The sequence below is a fragment of the Sus scrofa genome, chromosome 2 (assembly GCF_054392235.1).
Source record: "Sus scrofa isolate SSC_HxYL_T2T_F1_AM1 chromosome 2, Sscrofa_HxYL_maternal_Yorkshire_Landrace_v2.0, whole genome shotgun sequence".
NCBI classification, from domain to species: Eukaryota; Metazoa; Chordata; class Mammalia; order Artiodactyla; family Suidae; genus Sus; species Sus scrofa.
In genome coordinates, this window is record NC_139384.1 from 79,098,870 (window position 1) to 79,123,734 (window position 24,865).

Genomic DNA, 24,865 nt, shown 5'->3' on the forward strand with positions numbered 1-24,865 from the left:
TTCTATATTCAGCATATTAGACATCTCTGTCTCTTTCCCAAAACAACGCAATGCCTCCCAATCACAACCACTATCCTGACATTTAACGTTCTAGGCTAGTCTGCCTATTTTTGAATTTTAAAGAAATAGTATCAAACAGCATGCATTCTTTTTTATCTGGCTTCCTTGACTCAACATTATGTTTCTGAGGTTCATCCAATTTGTTGGCATCTACTTGGAGGGATTTTTTTGTTTTGTTTTATTTTTTGGTTCTGCCCACAGGATGTGAAAGTTCCTGGGCCAGGGATCAAATCCAAGCCATAGCAGTGACAAGGCTGAATCCTTAAATGCTAGGCTCCAGAGAACTCTCTATCTGTGGTTTGATTCTTCTTTGCTGAAGAGTATGCCGCAGAAAATATATTTCACCTTCATTTATCTTTTTTTTTTTTTTTTTTTTTTTTTTTTTGGTATTTTCAGGGCCACACCTGCAGCATATGGAGGTTCCAAGGCTAGGGGTCTAATCGGAGCTGTAGCTGCCAGCCTACGCCAGAGCAACAGCAATGCCAGATCCAAGCCTCGTCTGCAACCTACACCACAGCTCACGGGCAACGCTGGATCCTTAACCCACTGAGAGAAGCCAGGGATCAAACCCGCAACCTCATGTTTCCTAGTCTGACTCATTTCTGCTGTGCCACACACGGAAGATCCTTCTCTTAATCTACATTGGGTTATTTCCAATTTAGGGATATTTCGGAGGCGGAGCAAGATGGCGGAGGAGTAAGAGGTGGCGCTCACCTTCTCCGACAAACACATCAAAAAAAACACATCTACATGTAAAACAACTCTCACAGAACATCAACTGAATGCTGGCAGAAGAACTTAAACCTCCGAAAAGGTTAAGAAACTCTTTACATAACTGAGTAGAACAAAAGAAAAAGAGAGAGAAAAGGAATCAGGACAGGACTAGCATTCCCGAGAGGGAGCTGTGAAGGAGAAAAGAAGCCACATCCTGGGAAACTACCTAACTGACGGAAAGATCAGCGGCGTTGGCGGGACCTCAAAGTCGTGGAGAAAAGCACAGCAGCAGGACTGAGAACAGCAAAGCAGAGTGAGAGCCACACAGATCATCTGAACCACCAGCCTGGACACCACAGCTTGAGACTCTGGCAGGGGCTGGGCGCTGAGACTCAGGCTTTGGAGGTCAGTCTCCGGGAGAGGACTGGGGCTGGCTGTGTGGGGACAGTCTGAGGGGCTAAGGAGCAGTGTGCCACGGGCGGGGGATCAGCACACCACAGGCTGAGGAGGGGGGGAACGCCACTCAGCGGGAACCAGGGAGAAAGTCCCTACTCGCCGGAGAGGAAAGGCGCCATTGTTGGGGAGGGGAGAGGAGGATGGGCAGACGCCATAGGAAACGCCCTGCTTGGAGCGTGCGCATGCCCACGGGCTCTCAGAGGGCGGGGCAGCTCTGGCACTGGCTACCAGCCGCGAGAAGCTCTTGCTTGTTTAGGGGAGACTGGGTGCTTTTTGTGCAGGCTACCGGTGGCCAGGCACCTCTTGTGTTGGCTAAGGGCATCAGGGGGTTAAGTGTGACGTGGTGCCTCTTGCATGATCTATAGGTAGCAGGGACTGACTGCGGTGGTCATTTCAGAGGCCAGAAGAAGGCGCGACTTGCCACCACTGGGGGCCTGTGAGTGGGCTCCAACTGTAACACCAATCACCTCAGGGGTTGGCAAAAAAGAAAAAAAGAGGGCACTGCAACCAAGCACCATACGCTGTTGCTCTGCAGCTGCCACTGGGAACACACCTGCCCTGCAGCTGCCACTGCCAAACGCTCTGGGCAGCACCCAGACACTTGGTGACTGTCCCTTCCCAAGATCCTACAACTAGGAGCAGCTGGTGCAGCACCTCCTGCATGGGCTAAGTGGGACAGAGTGCTTCTTGTGTGGTTTGCGGGCAGCAGTTATCCCTGATTCCAGAAGTGGGCGTGGCCCGCTGCCATTTGAGATATCTGGACAAAAATCACTTGCATCCCCATTCACCTAAAGGGCACCACAGAGGAGGGCATTGTGACCTAACACCATCTGTTGGTGCTCTTGTACCTCCAGGAACACACCCGCCCTGCTGCTACCACTGCCAGACGTTCCAGGCAGTACCTACACGCCTGGTCTCTGTCACTTCCCAGGATCCTGCAGCTAGGAGCAGCCTGTACAGCATCTTCTATGTGGGCTAAGTGAGACAAGTTGCCTCATGCATGGTCTACAGGTGGCGGGGGCAAACCACCAAAGTTATCACTGACTCTAGAGACGGTCATGGCCTGCTCCCAATAGGGTTCCCTGAACAGGCACCACCTGCGGTTCCAAGAACCTCAGAGGAGGGCACTGCAATCAAACACAAGGTGGTGTTGTTCTCAATCCCCTGGGAACCCTGCTGCTGCTACTGCCAAATGCTCTGGTCACCTTGAAGATCTGCCTAGAGCTTATTACCACTTCCCAGGGCCCTGCAACTAGGAGTAGCCTGTACCACCTTCCTCCAGATCCTTCCTGTTGGTGAGAGCCCAACGACCAGGCACTGACTGCTGGCCCTACCTATTGCCTCCTTCTTCCTGAAAACACACTGAGCATCCTGAGAATAACAGCTTGCTCACACCAAAGAAAGAGATAGCAAATATTCAAACTCCCACACCAAAAGTAAATAGTAACCCCCTCCCCCCCCAAAATACAAAGGAGTATTCTTGCATAGAAGTAGCCTTACAAGACTAGTTTGGCTTCCCCAAACTCACAGAAAAAGAAAAGCACAAGCAAGATGACGAATCACAGAAACGATTCCCAGTTAAAGGAACAGGAGAATTCACCTAAAGCAGTCAGCAATGAAACAGACCTCTGCAGTCTGACAGACTTTGAGTTCAAAAGGGAGATAGTGAAAATACTGAAGGAATTAAGACAGGATATGAACAGTAATGCAGATTCTCTCAGAAAGGAACTAGAAAATATAAGGAGGAGCCAAGAAAAACTAGAAAATTCAGTTGCAAAGATACAAACTGAGCTAAAGGCAATAAAGAGCAGAATAAATAATGCAGAGGAATGAATTAGTGATATGGAAGATAGAATAATGGAAATCATCCAATCAGGACAGTAGACAGAAAACCAAATGAAAAAACATGAAAGCAATACAACTTAGGGATATTTCAAATTATGCTATGAGTAGTGCCTACGTTCAACTTGTGGGCATGTGTATATATTATTGTTGTGGTATCAACATCATATTTAGTTGATACTTTTTTTGGGGCCATGTCCATGGCATGTGAAAGTTCCCTGGCCAGGAAGTGAACCCTTGCCACAGCAGCAACTAAAGCTGATCCTTAACCCTATGTGCCACAAGGTAACTTCCAAGTTGATACTCTGTTTGTCTTTGCTTTTTAGGGCCACACCTGCAGCACATGGAAGTTCCCAGGCTAGGAGTCAAATTGGAGCTGCAGCTGCTGGCCTACACCACAGCTACAGCAACCAGGATCAAAACCATGTCTGGCACCTACACCACAGCATCACTGGATCCTTAACCCACTGAGCAAGGCCAAGGATCAAACCCTATCCTCAAAGATACTAGTCAGGTTCTTTACTGCTGAGCCACAACAGGAACTCCCCAAGTTGATAATCTTTAAAAATGTATGTTTCGGAGTTCCCGTCGTGGCGCAGTGGTTGGCAAATCCGACTGGGAACCATGAGGTTGCGGGTTCGGTCCCTGCCCTTGCTCAGTGGGTTAACGATCCAGCGTTGCCCTGAGCTGTGGTGTAGGTTGCAGACGCGGCTCAGATCCCGCGTTGCTGTGGCTCTGGCGTAGGCCGGTGGCTACAGCTCCCATTGGACCCCTAGCCTGGGAACCTCCATATGCCCCGGGAGCGGCCCAAAGAAATAGCAAAAAAAAAAAAAAAGACAAAAAAAAATGTATGTTTCCCTTAGCTGTATGCACTTCTCAACCAATACTGGAACTGTCACTCTATTTTTAGTTTTAACTATTCAGTGTGTATAATACATAATATTGTGATTTTAATTTGCATTTCCCAGGTTGCTAACGATATCAAGCATCTTTTCATGAATCTGTCATTCCTTTATTTTCTTTATTAAAGAACCTACCCAAACCTCTTCATCGTTTTCATATTGAGTTTTCATTTGGGGTATTAATTTGTAGGAGTCATTACACAATCCTTTGTTGTTACATGCTATGCAATTAACCCAGTATTAAAGGTCAAATATCATGTCTGCAACATTTCTATCTCCTTACTCTCAGAGTTTCTTATAAACTTTTAACTACACACATGGAGACAGATGTAGGTATACAGACATGCAAAATAGGAACAGTCAGTCCACAACAAGAAAACACCCGAATGATTCATCAAACTTCAATAAGGATGCTCACAGCCAGAGCATTTCTGTCCAGGGCTCACAGGAAGGCGCCACAATCGCCATGTCGGTGAGAAGAGGGCGCTGGGCCGTTTTCCAAAACATAAATGCTTTTCCTTCGGAAGAAAAGATACAAAGATTGCTTTGGTAGACTTTGAAGAGAGGCGCCTAGAGGAAAGAGAAAAGGCCTCCCCTCCACCAGAGACCCAGAGCCACAACCGAGGCCCGCGCGGGCGGATTTGGCGGAGGATCTCCGAGGGACCAAGGAGGGAAGCTTCGGCCGCGGGGTACTAGCAGGAGCAGGTGGCGTGCCTCAACCGGTACGAGAGGCCAAAGGGGCCGGGGCTGAGCGCCGAAGCCAACGCCAACAGCGGAGAAAACCAAACTCCGCCACGGAGAGAAGCGCAAATCCAGACGTAAACGGGACGGGCAGCACCAGCACCAGCACCACGATCAGCATAAGGGGCGGAGCCTCGGGGGCGCCAGGATCTGGATGAGTTGCGGAGGGGATAGGGAAGTATGCGGGCCGCGGTCGTTTGTTCTAGATGCTGGGGGCTGTAGTTGGACCTGAATCCAAATCATGCTTTCCAAATCGATCAGGCTTGGAGGTCGGCGTCCTGCCAGAGGGCTCAGCGGAGCGCAGAAGACCGGTTAGAAGCAGGACGGACGCGAGGGCGGGGTTTTCCTTGTGCACATCCCAGGAGGGCGGTATTCGAGACGGAGTCCTATCCAAAGTTTGGTGTATAGGTGCAGGACCTACCTTCTTTTATTTGTGGATATCTAGAAGTCCTATCCAAGGCTTGGTGTATAGGTGCAGGACCTACCTTCTTTTGTTTGTAGATATCTAGTTGTCCCGGACACCATTTGTCGAAAAGACTATTTCTTCCCTTATTGAACTGTTTTAGCACCCTTGGCAAGCATCACTAGACGGTAAATGTGACCCCAGATGGTTTGATAGGGGAATTATACCAAATCTTCAAAGTTCAGATAGTCTCATATTCCTTAAGTTGTTTAAGAGCAAGGAGAGTAAAGAAAAACTTCCCTAATACCTTGTTATGAAGCAAGATAACATTTACACAAAACCTGATGGAATATAAAAATGGAAAAGTACACTTATGAGTACTGACTCAAATAGGCTATGTTAAATATTAAATAGAATACAAAACTACAATAAGAAAATAATAAACCTTGACCAAGTGCGATTTAGGAATTAAAGGTTTGTTCAGTTATTAGGAAATCTATTAAGTAACATACCATATCAGTATATCTAAGAAAATCATATGATTATCTCCATAGATGCTGATGAAGCCTTTGACAAAATTAATTTTTTTAAATCTTTATTAGCATATAGTTGGTTTACATTGTTGTGCCAATTTCTGCTGTATGTCAAAGTGACCCAGTCATACATACATATACATTCACTTTCTCCCATTAACTTCCATCATAGTCTATCCCAAGAGGCTGGATATAGTTCCATTTGACAGACTTCAACAGTGTTGTTGCTATAAGCACTAGAGAAAATAGAAATTGATGAATACTTTATTAAGATGATTGTCTATATGTATAGCTATATATCTGCGGTGTGTGTGTGTGTGTGTGTGTGTGTGTGTGTGTGTGTGTACGTACTGGTGACATTAGCTAATGCAATTAGATAAGAGAAATTGCAAACATAATCATTGCAAGAGAGGGAGTTCCCGTCGTGGTGCAGTGGTTAACGAATCCGACTAGGAACCATGAGGTTTTGGGTTCGATCCCTGGCCTTGCCCAGTGGGTTAAGGATCCGGCATTGCCATGAGCTGTGGTGTAGGTTGCAGATGCAGCTGTGGCATAGGCCGACAGCTACAGCTCTGATTAGACCCCTAGCCTAGGAATCTCCATATGCTGCGGGAGCAGCCCCAGAAAAGGCAAAAAGACAAAAAAAAACAAAAAAAAAATTGCAAGAGAAGTAAAACTATCTCCGCATATGATATATTGTACAAGGAAAGCTGTAGAAAATCAATGATAAATTTCACATAAACAATGAAAAAATTCAGTCTCTTAGCAGGATATGGAATTGCCATTTAGAAATCAAAAGCCTCCATCTACAAAACCAATAACCACTCAGATGATACAATGGTAGAGAAAAACTGAATTACAATAACAAAAAAAAATTTGTATTAAACTTAACGAGAAATGTATAAAACCTATGGTTTTTTGAAAGACACAAAATAGACTTGAACAAAAGGAAAAACATCCTTTGTTCTTCAATAAAGTGGCTTAACATCATAAAGATATCAGTTTTTCCCAGGTTACAGAAATGTAACATAATTCTAATAAGAATGCCAACAAGTTTTTTTTTTTAATGGAATTAGGTAAATTGATGGAGTTTGTATGAAAGAACAAACATCTGATGATACCCAAGAAAAGCACTGAAAAACAAGCGATGATGCCCACTGACATTAAAGCAGGGCACAAAGGTGCTATAATTAAAACTGTGGTATTGGTACATGAGTAGAAAACAAATGGAATAAGACAGAATATCTCGAAATAGGCCCCAAAACATATGGAAATTTAGTTCATAAATGTTATTTCAGATCACTGGGGCAAAAATGGAGTTTTTAATGAAAAGTGCTAAGACAACAAACTGGTTAGCCATATGAGAGAAGATAAAATTACATTTATGCTATCAGGAAAATAAACTCCAACCGGATCAGAAAAATAAACTAAATGTGTGTTGGAGAAGGGGGAAGCCATACCACCTAAGTAGGGAATTTAAGTGTTTCCGGGGCTAAGGAAAAAGATATGACCATGAGATGGCAGTAGCACACAGATGCTTTATTTAGGTAGAACTGACAGGTTTATATGTGGGAAAAGTCCCTCATCATATGAGAAGATAACCTAGCTAAAGCATGGTGATGCTACTCCTAAGCAAAGTAGGCAAACTACTCCTAGAAGGTAATTGTGGAGGAGGTTTATGTATCTAGGTGATGTTGCTGAGAAGCCTGGTGGGGAGTCTCTGAGTCAGAAAGCTCTGAAGGGCAGCAAGCAGCACGTTGAGGTCTTTATAGCCCCAGGATTTATCTTCTCCATGACTAGCAGATTTTAGGCATCATTTCTGGGATATGCAAAGCAGATGTGCTCCAAATGGCTGAAAATCCTCTTGTTTGGGCTGTGTTGAATTTGGGGAGTTCCTGTTGTGGCTCAGTGGGTTAAGGATCTGATGTTGTCTGTAAGGATGTGGGTTTGATTGCTGGCCAGGCTCAGTGGGTTAAGGCTCTGGCTTGCAGCAACCCTCTACGTAGGTCCGAGATGCAGTTTAGATCTAGGGTTGCCACGGCTGTGACATCGGCCTCAGCTGCAGCTCTGATTCAACCCCTTGCCCAGGAACTTCCATGTGCTGCATGTGCAGCCGTAGAAAGAAAAGAAACAAAAATTGAATTTGGAAATTTTTGAGTTTGGCATTGGTGAGCTACTGTGAATAATGCTGCTGTGAATATTGATATGCAAATATTTAAGTCCCTGTCCCACTTTTGGATTTATACCCAGAAGTGGAATTGCCGAATTATATGGTATTTCTGTTTCATAATTTGAAGAACTTCCATACTGATTTCCACAGCAGTTGGCATCATTTCAGTATATTAGGAATCATAATAAAAACTAGGTGGATTTACAGATTCAAAGAGGTTTTCAGGGAGTTCCCATCGTGGCTCAGCAGTTAACAAACCCAGCTAGTATCCATGAAGATATGGGTTCAATCCCTGGCCTTGCTCAGTGGGTTAAGGATCCAACATTGCTGTGAGCTATGGTGTAGGTCGAAGAAGTGTCTCAGATCCTGAGTTGCTGTGGCTGTGAAGGAGGCCAGCAGCTCTAACTCCTATTCGACCCCTAGCCTGGAAACTTGGATATGCCATGGATAAGGCCCTAAAAAGACCAAAAAAGAAGAGGAAGAAGAGGGAGAAGAAGAAAGAGGTTTTCAGATTGGATCTGGGGAGGAGGTGGGATCCAGTTACATATCCTGTTTACAAGAGACCCATCTAAAGTACACCGAAGGTTTAAATGTGAAGGCTGGAGAAATATATAATGGAAAATAGGCATGGCTTTATTAGTAATGTCAAATAAAATAGACCTAAAAAATCTCTTTACTGTCTCAAATTTTTCTCCTAATTTCTCTCCTGTTTCTCCATTTCAATCAGGCTTTTGTGGACAACAGGTCACAGAATCAGCTCTGACAAGGTTATCAATGAGTCCCACTGATTTTTTTAAAAAATTTTATTGGCATATAGTTGACTTACAAGGTTGTATTTGATTCAAATGTACAGCAAAGTGAATCAGTTTATATATATATAAATCAGTTTGTGTATATAAAAATTTATATATACAAATCCATTCTTTTTTCTCATAGGTTACTACAGAATATTGAGGAGATTTTCCTGTGCCATATAGCAGGTCCTTGCCAATTATCTGTTCAATACATAGTAGTGTGTATGTGCCAATCCCATCCCTGATATCTTACTATGTATTGTCAGATCCAGTCAGAAGGAAGGGAGAAAGGCTGAGGAGGCCTGGGGAGGGAGAGTCTCAGACCACAATGCAGTCTTGCCAAGTTTGGGCCAGGCCAGTGGGGGTGGTTCTTGAACTATGGCTGCCATTAGAGCTCTACAGCCCCAGGGCATAGGCTTGCACTATTACTCCTGCCATGCTTAGTCACTGCTAGAAGTAGTCTTAGCATAGCCCCAGGGGTAGGTTCTGAAAGGGACAGCAAGCAGAGCCATCAGCAACCTAAGCCCCCTAGCTGGATCCCCAAGTGGTGGGTTTTCATGGCCACCCCACTAGCAGAAACTGTACTCAGCTGGGAATAATAGAAATTTCCTCCTGAGAGTAATTTAAAAAAAAAAAAAATTCCTGACAGCTCCCCCACCATGAAACTACAATGAGGACTTTATAAAAAAAAAAAAATTATTTCTCATGTGCCATGAGTCTAGCAATAAGCAGTTCAGGGCTGGTACAGCCAATCAGAGAAACCACTAAGGTGGAGCCTTGAGTTCAGGCACCGCCATCTTTGCCTGTAGCTTCTGCCTCCTGGTCAGAAGGTAACTTCCTTCCAACCCCAGGCATTGTATCTATTTTCCAGGCAGAAAGGAGGAAGGACCAAGGAGAAAGAGTGATGATAACAAGCATGGGACTGTCCCCTTTTCAACAATTCTCCCAGAAGCCACACCAGTGGCTCTGCCCGTCTGCCATGCACCAGGCATATGGAACATTCCTTCAAGAAAAAGAGAGAGACCTGGACTTTTGGGGTTTTGTTTGTTTGTTTTATAGTTAACAAGTTGAGCAAAATCCAGGTTCTGAGAGTTAAGAAGAGGGGGGAGTGGACATAGAGGCAGCCAAGCACTGTCTGCCACACTGGACCATAAAGTCCCAAAAGAGAATCCATATCCTATGGGTCACCAGCTCTGATCACAAACACCAAGACTGGAAATGAAAAACAAGACGACTGAGAACTCCTGGCACTGCATTTGGAAAACATATTCCCGAATGACTCAAGAGTCTTAAGAAGTCGTCAAAATGGAAAGAAGACAGTATTTAGAATTGAGCCATGATAAGTAACAAAGATGACCTATCACACCTTGTTCAGTATCTTAGCATTTAGAGGGATATAGGTGGCCTTGGGTATTTATATCATGAGAAAAAAACAAAACAAAATTAACAAGCTTGGGGGTCCACCTTAAGAATGCAACATAAAGGCAAACCCAAGTTCACATGTTGGTATGATCTCTCTCAGATGGAGTTCTCCTGTGAGTAGTTAAATGAAGAGCCACACCTGAAGGCATGGTCATTATACTAACAGGAACCCCACTGTGTGTCCTCCCATGTAAAACACAAGGATGGATACTTGTGAAGGCTTTCACAACTTTTTCTGTGGAAAAAAAAAAAATGGCAGCTTTCTGTGCAGGTATACAGTTCCTGTCCTGATTCTTTTGAGTTGAATAAAAGTGACTTGTGTCAGAAGGCTGTATTTACACCATTTTCCAAGGGCTTCCTACATAAGGTTCTTTTAAAACAATGTTTTAACTATGGCCTGGGGTTCAATCCCTGGTCCGAGAACTGAGATCCCACATCAAGCCACTGCTTACCACGACCCACAAAAACATATACTTAAAAGAGAAACTAATTATACTTTGAATCCTCAACAAAGGATATTTGTGGGGAGAAATCCAAATATAGGTGGTGTGCTAATGACATTTTATTCATGTTACATTTCATGAGTTGTTAATATTTTGATAGAGGAAAATGTCCAAAGAAAGTTCACAGCTAGCTTGAGTTTCCATGTATCTTATTCTGTTCTGGACTATGTCTTCAGGGATGTTTATTATAAAAAACATCCTTGGAACAGAGGGCAGGTGTTTGCTGTCCAGTGTAATTGAGTTGAGTCCTCCCTCTGGGGCAAAGATCAGGCAGGTTTGTTTGCAGCTCATTAGAAAAGCTTGGGGTTCCTCAGCTGTGACACAAACCCACGGCATATGGAGGAGCTACCTGGGCCCACTTTACATCACCCCTCCAGGGAAATCTGGGAGTTAAGGGGAATTGACAGGATCATGAAGTATATGCCGCCTGCTGCACTGTAATAAAGCCATTGGTCTCTGACCCAGAAGTTCTGGTGTCTTTGGCCAACATCCATGAAACTGTGGCAGGCTACCTAGTTAGCTTGTCAGTAGGGAAAATTCTCAGATCTTCCAGTTCTTGACCTCTCAGTCCTCAAGATCAATAGCAAAGAAGTCTTTAGTCTGCAATGGCTCATCCATAAAAGAAAATTACAAACAAGCAAAGAGATTTTAAAAATTGTCCAGAAACAAAAGCGGTTGACAACAGGTGAATCTAGGTGAAGGCATGGACTTTGGGGAAATTGCCCCAACTATGGGCAATTATGAGGCTGTCAAATCCTAACAACAAAAGAACGTCAGGACAAAGGTAAATTTGCAGGCCAATCTCACTCAAAGATGCAAAACTCCTAGCTAGAAAACTAGGAAAAATGATATATAATAGATATGCAATGGCTAGAGTTACCCAGAAATGCAATGTTACAATCACTGCGGAAAAAGCAATTCAAGTGATTCACCATACCAAGTTAAAAAAAAAAAAAAAAGTTACATGTATTCATTCATTCATTCAACAAATACTTATTGAGTGCCTACCATGGGTTCCACCATTGTGCTAGGAGTTTTGAAATACATCAGTGAACAAATATTATCATCTCAGGAGATATGGAACAGATATTTGATAAAATTCAAATTCATGAGAAAGAACATTAACACCCTAGAAAGAGAAGGGAACTTTCTTATCCTGATAAAGTTATCTATGAAAATGTTACAACGAACAACACATTTAAAAGAGAAAATATGAAAAGAATGCCCTTTAAGATCAGGAAGAAAGCAACAGTGCTCAAGACCATTTCTCATCCATATGGTTCAAGCCCTGGCCAGAGACAGGCAACAAAAGCATAAGAAAGTTAATAAGGATTAAAAAGGAGTAAACAATATCTGTCAGTATTTGTAGATATGATTATCTGTAGAAATCCCTCAAAAGATCTTCGAATCAGTATGAGATTAAGAATGCAGCAAATTTGCTACAAGCAAACTCAATATACAAAGACAATTCTCTATGAGGACCAGCAAAATGTGAATACCTCTAGGCCTTCTCCAGGAACCTTAAACCTTGATTTAGTTGGAAGTACCCAAAGCCTATGAAAGAAAACCATTTGATGTCTCACAAAAATTCCAAAAAGACTTCTAATGAACACAAGGAAAAGAACCAAATTAAAAAGTGCATCATGGAAACTATGAAATAAAAGGAGGAAGACCCTGAAAGAGATGACATTGCCAAGATAAATACCCGACCTGGATCCCAGTAAATGACTTAAAGAGTATTATGCTCTTTAGATCATTCATTCACCTGCAAAAGGATTCATTAACAACTGGATACCAGCATTTGAGAAAATAGATTGTGACTGTCCTCTATGAGAAATACCACATTGCAAGGATGATGTCACAATTGAGTACTTGTGAGTATATCCTACAGTTATGGAGACTGTAGCCAGATTTATCAAAATGAATGCACAATGGAAGCACCTTTGATAACAGCTCTAGTGAGGTACAACTTACATAAAATTCACCCATTTTAAATGTACCGTTCAAGCGGTTGATTCAACTCAACCTGAGTTGTGCCACTCTCAGAATGAAGGAATTCTAGAACATTTCCATCAATCCAATAACCCAGAAAATGCCTCCTGCCTCTTTAGTTAATCGAGTTCCCTCCACCAGCCCAGGCAAACGCTAACCAATTTCCTTTCTGTTTTTATGGCTTTGCCTCTTCTGGATATTTCAGGTAAATGGGATCATACAGTATGTAGCCCTTTATGACTGTTTTCACTCACTGAGCATAATGTTTTCCAAAGGTCATCCATGTTGTAGCATGTACCAGACCTTCATTCCTTTTTATTGCCAAATGATTTCATTGTATGTATAGTTATATACAAAGCTCTTGAATGGAGCCCTGGGAAGGACACTAGCCTATCAGGTCATGTGATGTGGGCATGTGTGAAGAAGGAGAAAAATCTACAGTCTTACTAGGCTGTCTGCTCAGCAGTTAAACAGTTGCCCAAGTTTAATGTTAGGTTTGTTTGTTCGTTTTCCAGTCGAATTGCTATTTCTATTAAGGGAAGACAAAAGTGTTTCCATTTCTACAGTTTACAGCTCTGAAAAAATCAATAAATGAATATGGAGAAATAAAAGTTACAGAAGACATAAGCCACACTTGTAAGAACAAGTTGTAGGAACCTGCCTCTTGGATATTAAAAAAAAATAGTTATGAAATTATTAAAGATGGTGCTATCTTGATGCAGTATTAATAAACTGACCAGAACTGAATGGAAGGGCCAGAAACACAAAAACATGCACACAGAAACAACTTCTGGGACTTGACTTTCTGATTAGAGCTCTAGGAAAATTGGTTGCCTAAGGGAAAAAATTAAATTAAATCAAATCAGAGTCCCCCTGCCACTGATACTACATATAAAAATCAATAATGGATAGGAAACTATCCCAGAAGACCTTTCAGAAGATAAGCGAGTAGAACATATTTATGACTACATGTCATTGTCCCAACTCAATCAGCCAAAGACTACCAAGAACAAAACCTATAATCTGACAAAGTCAGGTTTACCAGATTGATACAACAAAGGAGACCACACACCCGCGGAACCAAAGGAAGACACATAGATATGGTAGGATTCGGGGGAAGGAGAGCATCTAGGTGACAGTCAAATGAAGTAGTATTTTGATAGGCTTAAAGGACTATAGGAGTTAAAATCAATCTAACAGATATCAGACAATATTTAGAACTAAACCAAAATTTTAAAAAACCTTAGATCAAAACCCACGTAATGTAGACAAATGGGGTATTTAGAGGGATAGCTCTAGACCTAAATGTTTATATTCAAAAACACAGACAGAAAATTCATGAGCTAGATCTCCAGACTCAGGCTAGGACCCGGATAAAAGCAATCCCACATTCTTCTCATTTACACAGCTTCTCACCTTGAATTGCCTTGTGCAATAGTTAAAAGCCCCAGCAGAAAGCTTCCCCACACTGAAGATAGTCACAGAGTTGCTCTCGGGTAAGATCAATGAGGACTTGCTTCCCTGCCTCCACTCCTAGGACTTGTCTTCACTGTGAGTTCTCACATGTTTCCCATGTGATGGATGCCTACTGGAAAGTTCCACACAGTCATTGCATGGCTATGTCTTCCCCCCTGTTATGTACCCTCTTGTGGGGATTCAGCTTAGCGCTCCTACTGAAGGCTTTTCTGCAGTCACTGAATTGGTGGGGCTTCTCCTCAGTATGGGTTCTCACATGCACCATCAGATAGAACTTCTGGCTAAAGTTTTTGCCACAGACCCTGCACAAATGGAGCTTCTCCCCAGTGTGTACTCTCTTATGCACAGTCAGGTCACTGTTCCTGATGAAGGCTTTTCCACAGTCACTGCATTCATGTGGTTTCTCCCAAGTGTGCATCCTCTTGTGTACAGCGAGGCTCAAGTTGGATCTGAAGAATTTCCCACACTGGCTACACTTAGATGGTTTCTCTCCAGTGTGGGTTTGCTCATGTGTTCTAAGAGACAAGTAGCGACCAAAAGCTTTCCCACACTGAAAACATGTGTAGGCTTTCTCATCAGCATGAGATTGCACAGGGATCCCAAGGGATGAAGGATAACCAAATGCTTTCCTACATTCTTTATGTTCATTGCATTTCACTCCTGTGCAATTTCCCTTTGGCAAAATAAGGTCAGGATTCCTTCTGATGGCTTTTCCACCCACTCTGTGTTCATGGGATTTCTCTCCAGATTGTGTTGGTGCCTGTTGATTAAGGGATAAGCAGTAACTAAAGGCTTTTTCACATTCATTGCACTCATGGGAATTCTCCCCCATAGAAAGTATATATTAACAGAAAGCAAATTCCTACATTGGAAGTCGCTACCATTTTTGGCAAAGCCTCCTCGCCTGCCTGCTTATATTCCTCACAAGCATCTTATCATAAAAAATCTATTTCTTCTCTATCACTTAGTCTCTCACTGTATTCCTTCTGTGGTGAGACACAAAGAACCTGAACCTCAGGAAGTCCAGACACCAGAACCAAAACCCCCAACAAATATGAAGTATTCTTCATTCCAGAAAAAAGAACTACCAGATCCAGTCCCAGGACCACTAAACACCAACTATGAAGAAGAATGAAAGCTTGCATCTACCCTGATCCTTACCTGTGGCCCTATTTTCTACTCTCAAACTACAAAACCACTTCCTCTTCACTCCCAGAGAAGGGAATAGTTTTTAGGGGATTTGCCTGGAAAAGCAATAAAGCTACTCCCCCCCCCCAAAAAAAGTTGCTATCATTTTCAGAGCATATGTACTGCTTCCACCCTGTTTGAGTTCAAACTGCGTAGGGAAAATGCTCTACTACAAGGCTCCATCACAGCCACATTCAGAAGGCTTCCTACGTACAGGTTCTTTTCTCCATAGTTGTTTAAAATAAAAACTGGGATTTCCCCTCATGGCACAGCAAAAATGAATCCGACTAGGAACCATGAGGTTGCGGGTTCGATCCCTGGCCTCGCTCAGTGGGTTAAGGATCCCATGTTGCCACGAGCTGTGGTGTAGGTCGCAGATGTGGCTCAGACCTGATGTTGTTATGGCTGTGGCATAGGCTGGCAGCTATAGCTCTGATTGGACCCCTAGCCTGGGAACCTCCATATGCCATGGGTGTGGGCCTAAAAAGCAAAAAAAATAAAAATAAAAATAAATTAAAGTAAAAACTGAATTATGGAGTTCCTGCTTGGCTCAGAAAGTTAGGAACCCAATTAGTATCCATGAGGATGTGGGTTCAATCCCTGGCCTCGCTCAGTGGGTCAAGGATCTGGCATTGCTACAAGCTGCAGTGTAGGTCAGAGATGCAGCTCAGATCTGGCATTGCTGTGGCTGTGGCTGTGGCTGTGGCTGATAGCTGCAGCTCCGACTGACCCCTAGCCTGGGAACTTCCATATGCCATAGGTGTGGCAAAAAAATTTTAAAAAAAAAACCTGAATTATGTGTCAGTGCTCACTGTCTAAGTTATATTTATGGACATGCTTACTTGTGGGACTTCCCCATGAAATAAATACTGTAATCAGTTTACAATGTTCCCCAAATTCATGATACCCTAAGATTTTCTCCTGAGACACAACTTCTCTTGGGTAAAGGCCAATGGCCCCAAGTTGTCTCTCCAAGCAGTAGTGCTATTCTCTCCTGGCAATCCCAGGCTTCTCCTGCACAGAATCAGCAATGAGTGCTCATAGGCCTTACCCCTTTCCTGCCAGTAAATGGTTTTGCCCAAACTTTATTCCGCTTGGCAGTGATCTCTTTGGTTTTAAGTTGAGAAATCTGGTCTGAAATGAATCAGAGGAAAAAAATACTTAAATTTTTGAAGAAATAAATGATAAGAGTGATCTGAAAAAAAATGAAGTTCCTGTTGTGAAGGAATGGGATCAGCAGCATCTCTGCAGCACTGGGACGAAGGCTTGATCCCCAGTCTGGTGCAGAGGGTTAAGGATCCAGCATTATCACAGCTGCGGCATAGGTCACAACTACAGCTTGGATCTGATCCCTGGCCTAGGAACTCCATAGACCACGGAAAAAACGAAAAATTAAAAGAAAAGGCAGCCAGATTTTTTTTCAAATACTGACCCTAAACATGAAAAGTCAGTGTGACAGGGACGAGTACACCAGCAGTTAAAGATAGACATAAGTTCCCGTTATGGCTTAGTGGTCGTGACCCCGAAGAGTATCCATGAGGATGCGGGTTCAATCCCTGGCCTCGCTCAGCTGGTTAAGGATACGGTGTTGCCGTGAGCTGTGGTGCAGTCCAGCAACTGCAGTTCCGATTTGACCGCTAACCTGAGAACTTCCACAGCTGGCAGGTGCAGCCCTAAAAAGCAAAAAAAAAGAAAAAAAGAAAAAAAAAAGACTCCAAGATTTCAGCAATGCGTAGAATATGACAAGAATGGGAACGAGGTGGGGTGGGAATGTCAGGTGAGTTGCTGAGAAACAATTTTGCCAAGAATGAGATGGCTGCTAATAGTCTGAGAGAGGCTACGAACAGGCAAGCAAAGCTTAGGGATGTTGGAAAAATGGGCAGGTAGCACCCATGGAAATGTTCTGGAAAGAGGAAACAGGACAGCTTTCTCTGAGAGCAAAAGTGGGACAGAATGGAATTCCCTTTGTGGCTCAGTGGGTTGAGAACCCAACTAGTATCTATCAGGATGCAGGTTCAATCCCTGGCCCTGCTCAGTGGCTTAAGGATCCAGCATTGCTGCTAGCTGCAGTGTAGGTCAAAGATGCAGGACTCCCAAACCCTAGCGCCTGTTGCTGTGGCTGTGGCTGTGGCATAGGCCAAAAGATGCAGCTCCCATTCAGCCCCTAGCCTGGGAACTTCCATATGCTCCAGGTGCAGCCCCCCCACATTTTTTTTAATTTAAAAAATGTTTCAAAATGGGACAAAAAAAAGTAAGGGAAGTAGAAGCTTTGAGAGGAAAACTCATCCCAAGTGGCCAGAAATAACCTCTCAGACAAAATGACATTTGAAAAATTCCCTAAAAGAGCCCCTTTTCCCCAGCCCTCACCTGCACAGGTGTCTTGGAGGATTCTCTTCTTCTTGACCCTCAGCTCCTCCTGGGTGAGCAGGCTGGGCTTGCGGAGATGATACCCTGGCACGTGTGAAAGACACAGGAGGTAGGGGGCTGTGCAGGAACAAAAAGCAAACTCCCCCACAGAGTGGGGCCAACACTTTCAGAAGATGCCCATGTGTGACCCAGGAGCATGCAGTACCCAGGACCCCAAACTCTAACTACTTCACAGCATACCCTACAGGGGTCAGGGAGCCAAGCTCAGAGACACACATCAGGAGCACGGAAGCTTCCAATTACTTGAAGAAAACCAAGTAATGGGAGCAGGAGGGATAAATTAGGAGTCTGGGATTAACACACACACTACTGTATATAAAATAGCTATGGCCTTCCTGCTGTGGTGCAGTGGGTTAAGAATCCCACTGCAGGAGTTTCTGTTGTGGCTTCGCAGGTTAAGGACCCAACATAGTGTCTGTGGGGATGTGGGTTTAATCCCCAACCTCGCTCACTGGGTTAAGGATCCGGCATTGTCACTGCTGTGGCTCAGGTTTGATCTCTGGCCTGGGAACTTACACATGGCCAAAAAAAAAAAAAAGAGAGAGAGGAGTTCCCATTGTGGTTCAGCAGTAACGAACTCGACTAGTATCCATGAGGACTCAAGTTCAATCCCTGGCCTCGCTCAGTGGGTTAAAGGATCCAGCGTTGCCACGAGCTGTGGTGTAGGTCACAGACTCTGCTCTGATCCCACACTGCTGTGGCTGTGGTGGTGGCTACAGCTGCAATTCGACCCCTAGGCTGGGAACCTCCATATGTCCTAAAAAGAAAAAGAAAGAGAGAGATGAGGCCAGGCTCACTTACCCACTGAGGCCAGGTTCCTGTAGTTCTCCAGCATCACATCTCGGTACAGGATTTTCTGAGCAGGGGCCAGCAGGGCCCACTCCTCCTGGGTGAAGTCCACTGCCACTTCCTGGAAGGTCACGGGATCCTGAAACATCATGCATGTTTGAGCTCACCAAGCCCCACCTCCATCCCTGTCCCAGGAGGGCAGGGCACGAGGAGGATGGCACCAAGGGATTGAGGCTTGGGAATTTCAGACAGGAAGGCGAGCCTGCCCTCAGCAGCCCCACGTTGCCCCGTCAGTGTATTAGCTCTTCCACACCAGGCTGAACTTCCCTCTCCAACTAGTCTGTGAACCCATGTGGCCTAGAATAAATACTTAGTACAGGAAGGAGTGATGTTCCCAAGAGTTCTTGACTCAAAATCATCTTTCATAGCCTTGCTTGGTTTTCTATCATAGCCTAGATTATTGAGCTAAAAAGGACAATGCACTGAACAAAGTTCATAAATACTGAAGCAATGAGAGCATTCTCCAGGAAGTCCCTTAGCCACCATCAGGGGAATAGCGGGGACAAGTCCCGGTGGGGTTTGAGGCTCCAGGCCACCCACCCTTCAGGGAAAGGAACTGCCATATTGGAAGGAGGGGGGTTTCTGGTTACCTGTGACCAGGTTGTCAGCAGCCCTGGAGCCGTCTCTTCCGCCTCCATGTTCCCTCCTGGAGATAGACGGAGTCCTGAACAACCAGAGCTGGAGGACAAGAGAGGGGCTGTGTGTGATAGACCATCCCCAGATTCCACCCGGCACAAGCCTGGAGGCTGCTTCACAAGACCTTGCAGAAAACAAAGCACAAGCCCGCCCCGCCCCCAGCTGCCCACAGGCAGATTGCCTTTTTTTTTTTTTTTTTTTTCTCTCTGTCTTTCGTTTTATTTTATTTTTTATTACTCAAATGAATTTATCACATCTGTAGTTATATAATGATTATAACAATTCAATTTCACAGGATTTCCATCCCATAACCCAAGCACATCCCCCCACCCCCCAACCTGTCTCCTCCGGAGACCATAAGTTTTTCAATGTCTGTGAGTCAGCATCTGTTCAGGCAGATTTCCTTTTAGGCCCTTCTCTCACAGGCCTGTCCCTAAAAGGTCCTGTCTCTCACAACCAGAAAGCCCATGGGAAAGGCTAGTAAACTCCTGAGACGGTTGAGGGGACTCAAGCTTCAGAACAGTTTTGCAAGTCAACTGTCCGAGTTTATAAATCAAAAACAAGGGATAATGGAGTTCCCATTGTGGCTTAGTGGGTTACGAACCTGACTCATATCCGTGAGGATGTGGGCTCGATCCCTGGCTCTGCTCAGTGGGTTAAGGATCTGGCATTGCCATGAGCTGTGGTATAGGTCACAGGTGCAACTCAGATCCTTTGTTGCTGTGGCTGTGGTGTAGAGAAGCAGCTCCAACTCCAATTGAACCCCTGGCCTGGGAACCTCCACATGCCGCAGGTGGGGCCCTAAAAAGACCAAAAAAAAAAAAAAAAGAATAATTCAATATTATGCCCCAAATATCTCAAACCCTAAAAGGCACTGCCAATGATGCACAGACTTGGGGGCTTCTGGGGCTGCACTCCCACCTCTTCCTGGCCTTTGGAAGCCCTAGAAGAAAAAGGTCTCCCAGAAATAGTGGCCAAGGCAAGATCAAGCTCAGGAAGGGAGCTCAGTGGGGAGAAGGCTGGAGCTTGGTGACTGGGGTGTCTGGAGAGGAATGTGGGAGGAGAGGGAAGCAGAGCTGGATGAAGACAGAGGCAAAAGAGCATCTGGATTTATACCTTTCAATAGGCTCAGCAGAAGAGTTTTGCAGAAGGTTTCTATTCTTTTCTTTCCTTTTTTTTTTTTTTTTTGGCCACACCAAAAGTTCCAGGGTCAGGGGGGTGTTCAATAACCATTCACTTACTAGAAAACCACCATCACCATAATGAAAGCAGCTTCCCTATGTCTAACCCAACAAACAGTAGGTGCTCAATAAATGTTGGTTAAGTGCCCGGGGCCAGGTACCAAACTCCTGTCACAGCGGCAAGCCAGGCCACAGCAGTGACAATGCCAGATCCTTAACCTACTGAGCCACCAGGAAACTCTGAATGTTATGTTCCTATTTATATTTTTTTAAGATTATATTGGCTGCTGTTCACAGGACAGAACTGGGGAGGGCAATAACAGAAGCAGGGGGCTGGTAAGGGGCAGCAGCAGGGCCCAGGAGGCCTTGGAGGAGGTGAGAAGCAGCAGAGACATCCTAAGTGGTTAGTATGGTAAACATATCAGAGGAAAGATCAAAGGATTTTCTAGGGACTGGGGTGGAAGGTGGGATGGGGATGTGAACTGAAGTTTGGCGCTTGCCATCAGTCTCTACATGGAGTAAAACATGAGCCACGGCAGCAGCTCAGGTTGGAGCCCAGGAGCGAGGCACTGTGTGCTCCGGAAAAACTGGAAGAACAGGTCTTCAGATAGTTAGATGCTTTTAGGATCCCACATTGCTGTGGCTGTGGTGTAGGCAGGCAGCTGTAGCTCTGATTCAACTCCTAGCCTGGGAACCTCCATATGCCGAGGGTGCAGCCCTAAAAAGCAAAAAAAAAAAAAAAAAAAAAACTGCAAAGCCACACTGACATTAGCAACACTGAAGGTGACTGGAGAAAAGCATGACACTGTTTGTTTGTTTTTTTCTTTTTGCAGCAGCAACTGTGGCATATGGAGGTTCCCAGGATAGGAGTTGAATCAGAGCTGAAGTTGCCGACCTATGCCACGGCCAGAGCAGCACTGGATCCAAGCCACATCTGTGACAATTTGCAGTAACGCCAGTTCCTTGACCCACTGAGTGAGGCCAGGGATTGAACCCTCACCCTCACAGACACTAGTCGGGTTTGTTACTGCAGAACCGCAATGGGAACTCCCAAAAATGTTGCCTTATAATGCTTGATAATGTTTGCCTTACATTATTTCTAAAGATAAAATAAGATGGTCTGGAGTTCCCATCGTGGCTCAGTGGTTAACGAATCTGACTAGCATCCATGAGGACAGAGGTTCGATCCCTGGTCTCACTCAGTGGGTTAAGGAACCAGTGTTGCCATAGCTGTAGTGTAGGTTGCAGATGCGGCTCAGATCCCACATTGCTGTGGCTGTAGCAATAGGCCGGCTGCTACACCTCCAATTTGACCCCTAGCCTGGAAACCTCCATATGCCACAGGTGTGGCCCTAAAAAAAAAGAAAAAAGATGATCTGATTATGTGACCACAGATCTGATTATGCCCCTTCCCTTAAGGACTTAAGGTCTTCTAGAGTACCTCCTCCAATCTCAACAGGGAAGACCCTCCAACATCTGGCTCCAGGCAGCCTCCCACACACCTGTCTCTTGTGGCTCAGCAGTAACAACCCTGACTAGTAACCATGAGGATGCAGGATAGATCCCTGGCCCCACTCAGGTGAAAGATCTGGTGAAAGATCTGGTGTTGGTGTGAGCTGTGTTGTAGGTCGCAGATGAGGCTCGAATCTGGCATTGCTGTGGCTGTGGTGTAGGCCAGTAGCTGCAGCTCTAACTGAACCCCTAGCCTGGGAACTTACATATGCAGAGGGTGCAGTCCTAAAAAAAAATGAAAAATAAAAAATAAGGCAACATTATTGCAAGCTGCTTATAATGTGCCAAAGTTGTGGCCTGGAGTACATTAGTAAAATGGAAAATCAAAAAATATAATATAAAAATAATATAAATTTTAAATGTATGAATGTAAAATGTAAATACATATAAAAATAACATAAAAATATAAATAAAAACGTGTAGATAAAAGCATATAAATGTAAAATGTAAAAAATGTACAAATATGTATAAATAAATGTAAAAATGTAAAAAATAAATTCTATGTAATATAAACATTAAAAATATTAAAATGGGAGTGCCTGCTGTGGCACAACGGGATTGGTGGCATTTTGGGAGCACTGAGATGCAGGTTCAGCCACAGCAACGCTGGATCCTTAACCCACTGAGCAAGGCCAGGGATCAAACGGGCAACCTCATGGTTCCTAGTAGCATTCGTTTCTGCTGCGCAAGAACAGGAACTCCCTTAAGAAAAATTCTTTTTTTTTTTTTTTTTTTTTTTGTCCTTTTGCTATTTCTTGGGCTGCTCCCGCGGCATATGGAGGTTCCCAGGCTAGGGGTCGAATCGGAGCTGTAGCCGCCAGCCTACGCCACAGCCACAGCAACGCGGGATTCGAGCCGCGTCTGCGACCTACACCACAGCTCACAGCAAAGCTGGATCCTTAACCCACTGAGCAAGGGCAGGGATCGAACCCGCAACCTCATGTTCCTAGTCGGATTCGTTAACCACTGGGCCACGACGGGAACTCCAGAAAAATTCTTAAGGTAAGGTGTGAGAAATACTTTTGGAACCAAGGAGTCTATTTTGCTGAACTGCCTCCAAAATTATTTTTCGTCCAATTTCTCATCCATGAGTTTTGCAGGTCATTAAAAAAAAAAAATCCGGAGTTCCCCTCGTGGCGCAGTGGTTAACGAATCCGACTAGGAACCATGAGGTTGTGGGTTCGATCCCTGGCCTTGCTCAGTGGGTTAAGGATCCGGCGTTGCCCTGAGCTGTGGTGTAGGCTGCAGATGTGGCTCGGATCCCGCGTTGCTGTGGCTCTGGCGTAGGCCGGTGGCTACAGCTCCAATTTGACCCCTAGCCTGGGAACCTCCATATGCCCCGGAAGGGGCCCAAGAAATCACAGAAAGACAAAAAAAAAAAAAAAAAAAAAAAAACCCACTTGGTCAAAACGCATCTCGTTTAAGGTTAGTAAATTCGATTTTCTGCTACTAATATTAGGAAAGCTGCTTCCTCCTTTTCCCAGAGAGTTCTGTTTTTAAGACATAAAACGTCATGTAATTCCCTTATACTTTAGGTTTCTATCACGCTTTAAATACAAGCATATGGTACCAACATTCACTTTAACAATATCAATATTAAGAGATCCCTATGTTCTAAAACTCTGCGGTGATTATAGCCTCTAGGAGAGTCGGAACTGACTTGGGAAGTACAGAGCTGAGTAATCTTTATGTAATTGTAAGACCTGTTATTTACGTTTTCACCTCCCTTTCGTTTTATTACACGTACGTATTTACACTGACCCTGGAAAACGGAGAAAGTATTTTTCCCAGACGAATTTATCAAACGTAAGTAACTGAAAAATCTATCTTAAAACCTCACCTCAATGCCGCTCACAAAAGCAAAAATCCCGGGTAAAATTTTCTTGTACGAGGAGGGCAAAAAGGGATTTCCTTGACTAAAATTCACCAGCGCCTCTCACCCGAAAAACCGACAAAATGCCGAGGTCACGAGGACGGAAGGACACGGAGACTCGGTCAACACCAGCGTGTCCCCTGTCGCTCGAGACCTCGCCTCCGAAGCTTCAGGGCCCCGCCCCCGCAGAGACCCGCCCTCTGGAGCCCCATCTCTCCGCCCCAACCTAGATCCCGCCCCAACTGAGCCCAGTCTCCCCGCCCTCTCCGAGACCCTGCCCTCTGGAGCTTTTTTTCCCCCGCCCTTAAAGAAACCCCGCCCTCCCGAGCCCATTTCCCCGCCCTCGCCTAGATCCCGCCCCCTTGAGCCTAGTTTTCCGGCCCCAGCAGACCCTGCTCCTCTGGATCCTGGTCTCCCCGCCTTTAAAGAGACCCCGCCCCCCGGGGCACCGTCTCCGGGCCCTCTCCGAGACCCCGCCCTCCCAGTGGCGGGGCCGTACTAGTCAGTGCCAGAGGCAGATCCCGAAGAAGGTCGTGGCGCTATAACGGGAAAGACGCTAGTCCTCCGAAAGCGAAAGGCTCAGAGCCCCGACCTAGGAAGGTCCTGAGGCGGCGGGAGGTGCTGCTACCGCGTCCTCCAGCCTTGGCCTAAGCAGTTCTAGTGTCCCCCCACTGGATGCCGTTGGGCCCCTCCTAGCGGGCTCCAATTGGGAGCCTTGGGGGCGGAGCCAGGCGAGAGGAGGGTGCTGGGGGGGGGGGGAGCACAGCTGTACAAAGTCGGTTGGGCGGGTCCTCGTGCGTGTCCTAGAAGGACCGTGCAGCCGGAGACTCAAAGAATGCTTTTTTCTGAGCTCTTGCAGCTTGGTGCTGGGAGACAATGTTTCAGAACTGGTTTGTTATACAGCAGTAAATAACCGATAAATCCCTCTTCACTATTCTTTATTTCCAAACTTTCTTGTCCTTCTCAAAAATGTTTCAAGTTCTTTGAACTTGTCTTAACATTTGTACATTAATCTTGGAGCTGTTAATTTAAATCTATCCAGTTTTTTGGGGTTTTTTTCTTTTTAGGGCCGCACCTGCGGCATCTGGAAGTTCCTGGGCAAGGGGTCGAATCAGAGCTGCAGCTGCGGACTATGCCACAGCAACGCCAAACCTGAGCCACATCGACCACCTAAGCCACAGCTTGTGGTAA

At 44.9% G+C, this 24,865-nt stretch overlaps 1 protein-coding gene and 1 long non-coding RNA gene across 9 annotated transcripts; one reads left to right on the forward strand and one right to left on the reverse strand.

Moving 5' to 3' along the window:
* Positions 1-731: 731 nt before the first annotated feature.
* Positions 732-4,118, forward strand: LOC100513397 (uncharacterized). Its single transcript, XR_014837573.1, has 3 exons — positions 732-1,179; positions 2,085-3,399; positions 3,849-4,118. It is a non-coding gene; the product is annotated as an uncharacterized LOC100513397 (long non-coding RNA).
* A 1,578-nt stretch (positions 4,119-5,696) lies between these two features.
* LOC100738906 (zinc finger protein 177) lies at positions 5,697-23,816 on the reverse strand. Of its 8 annotated transcripts, none has more exons than XM_021083776.2 (6): positions 23,642-23,816; positions 19,063-19,150; positions 18,425-18,533; positions 17,564-17,647; positions 16,248-16,330; positions 8,434-14,768 (listed from the first exon to the last, which is right to left on the reverse strand). In XM_021083776.2, exons 2-6 carry the CDS (start codon positions 19,108-19,110, stop codon positions 14,139-14,141), a joined length of 954 nt encoding a protein of 317 aa, XP_020939435.1. In that variant the 5' UTR covers positions 19,111-19,150; positions 23,642-23,816; the 3' UTR covers positions 8,434-14,138. The 8 variants fall into 8 exon arrangements, 7 of the variants coding, with proteins under 7 accessions (XP_084869000.1, XP_084868999.1, XP_020939435.1 ...); XM_021083775.2 differs by having other exon boundaries at positions 18,425-18,551; XR_014837570.1 differs by having other exon boundaries at positions 9,646-14,768; positions 17,564-17,702; positions 18,425-18,551.
* Between the last annotated feature and the right edge of the window lie 1,049 nt (positions 23,817-24,865).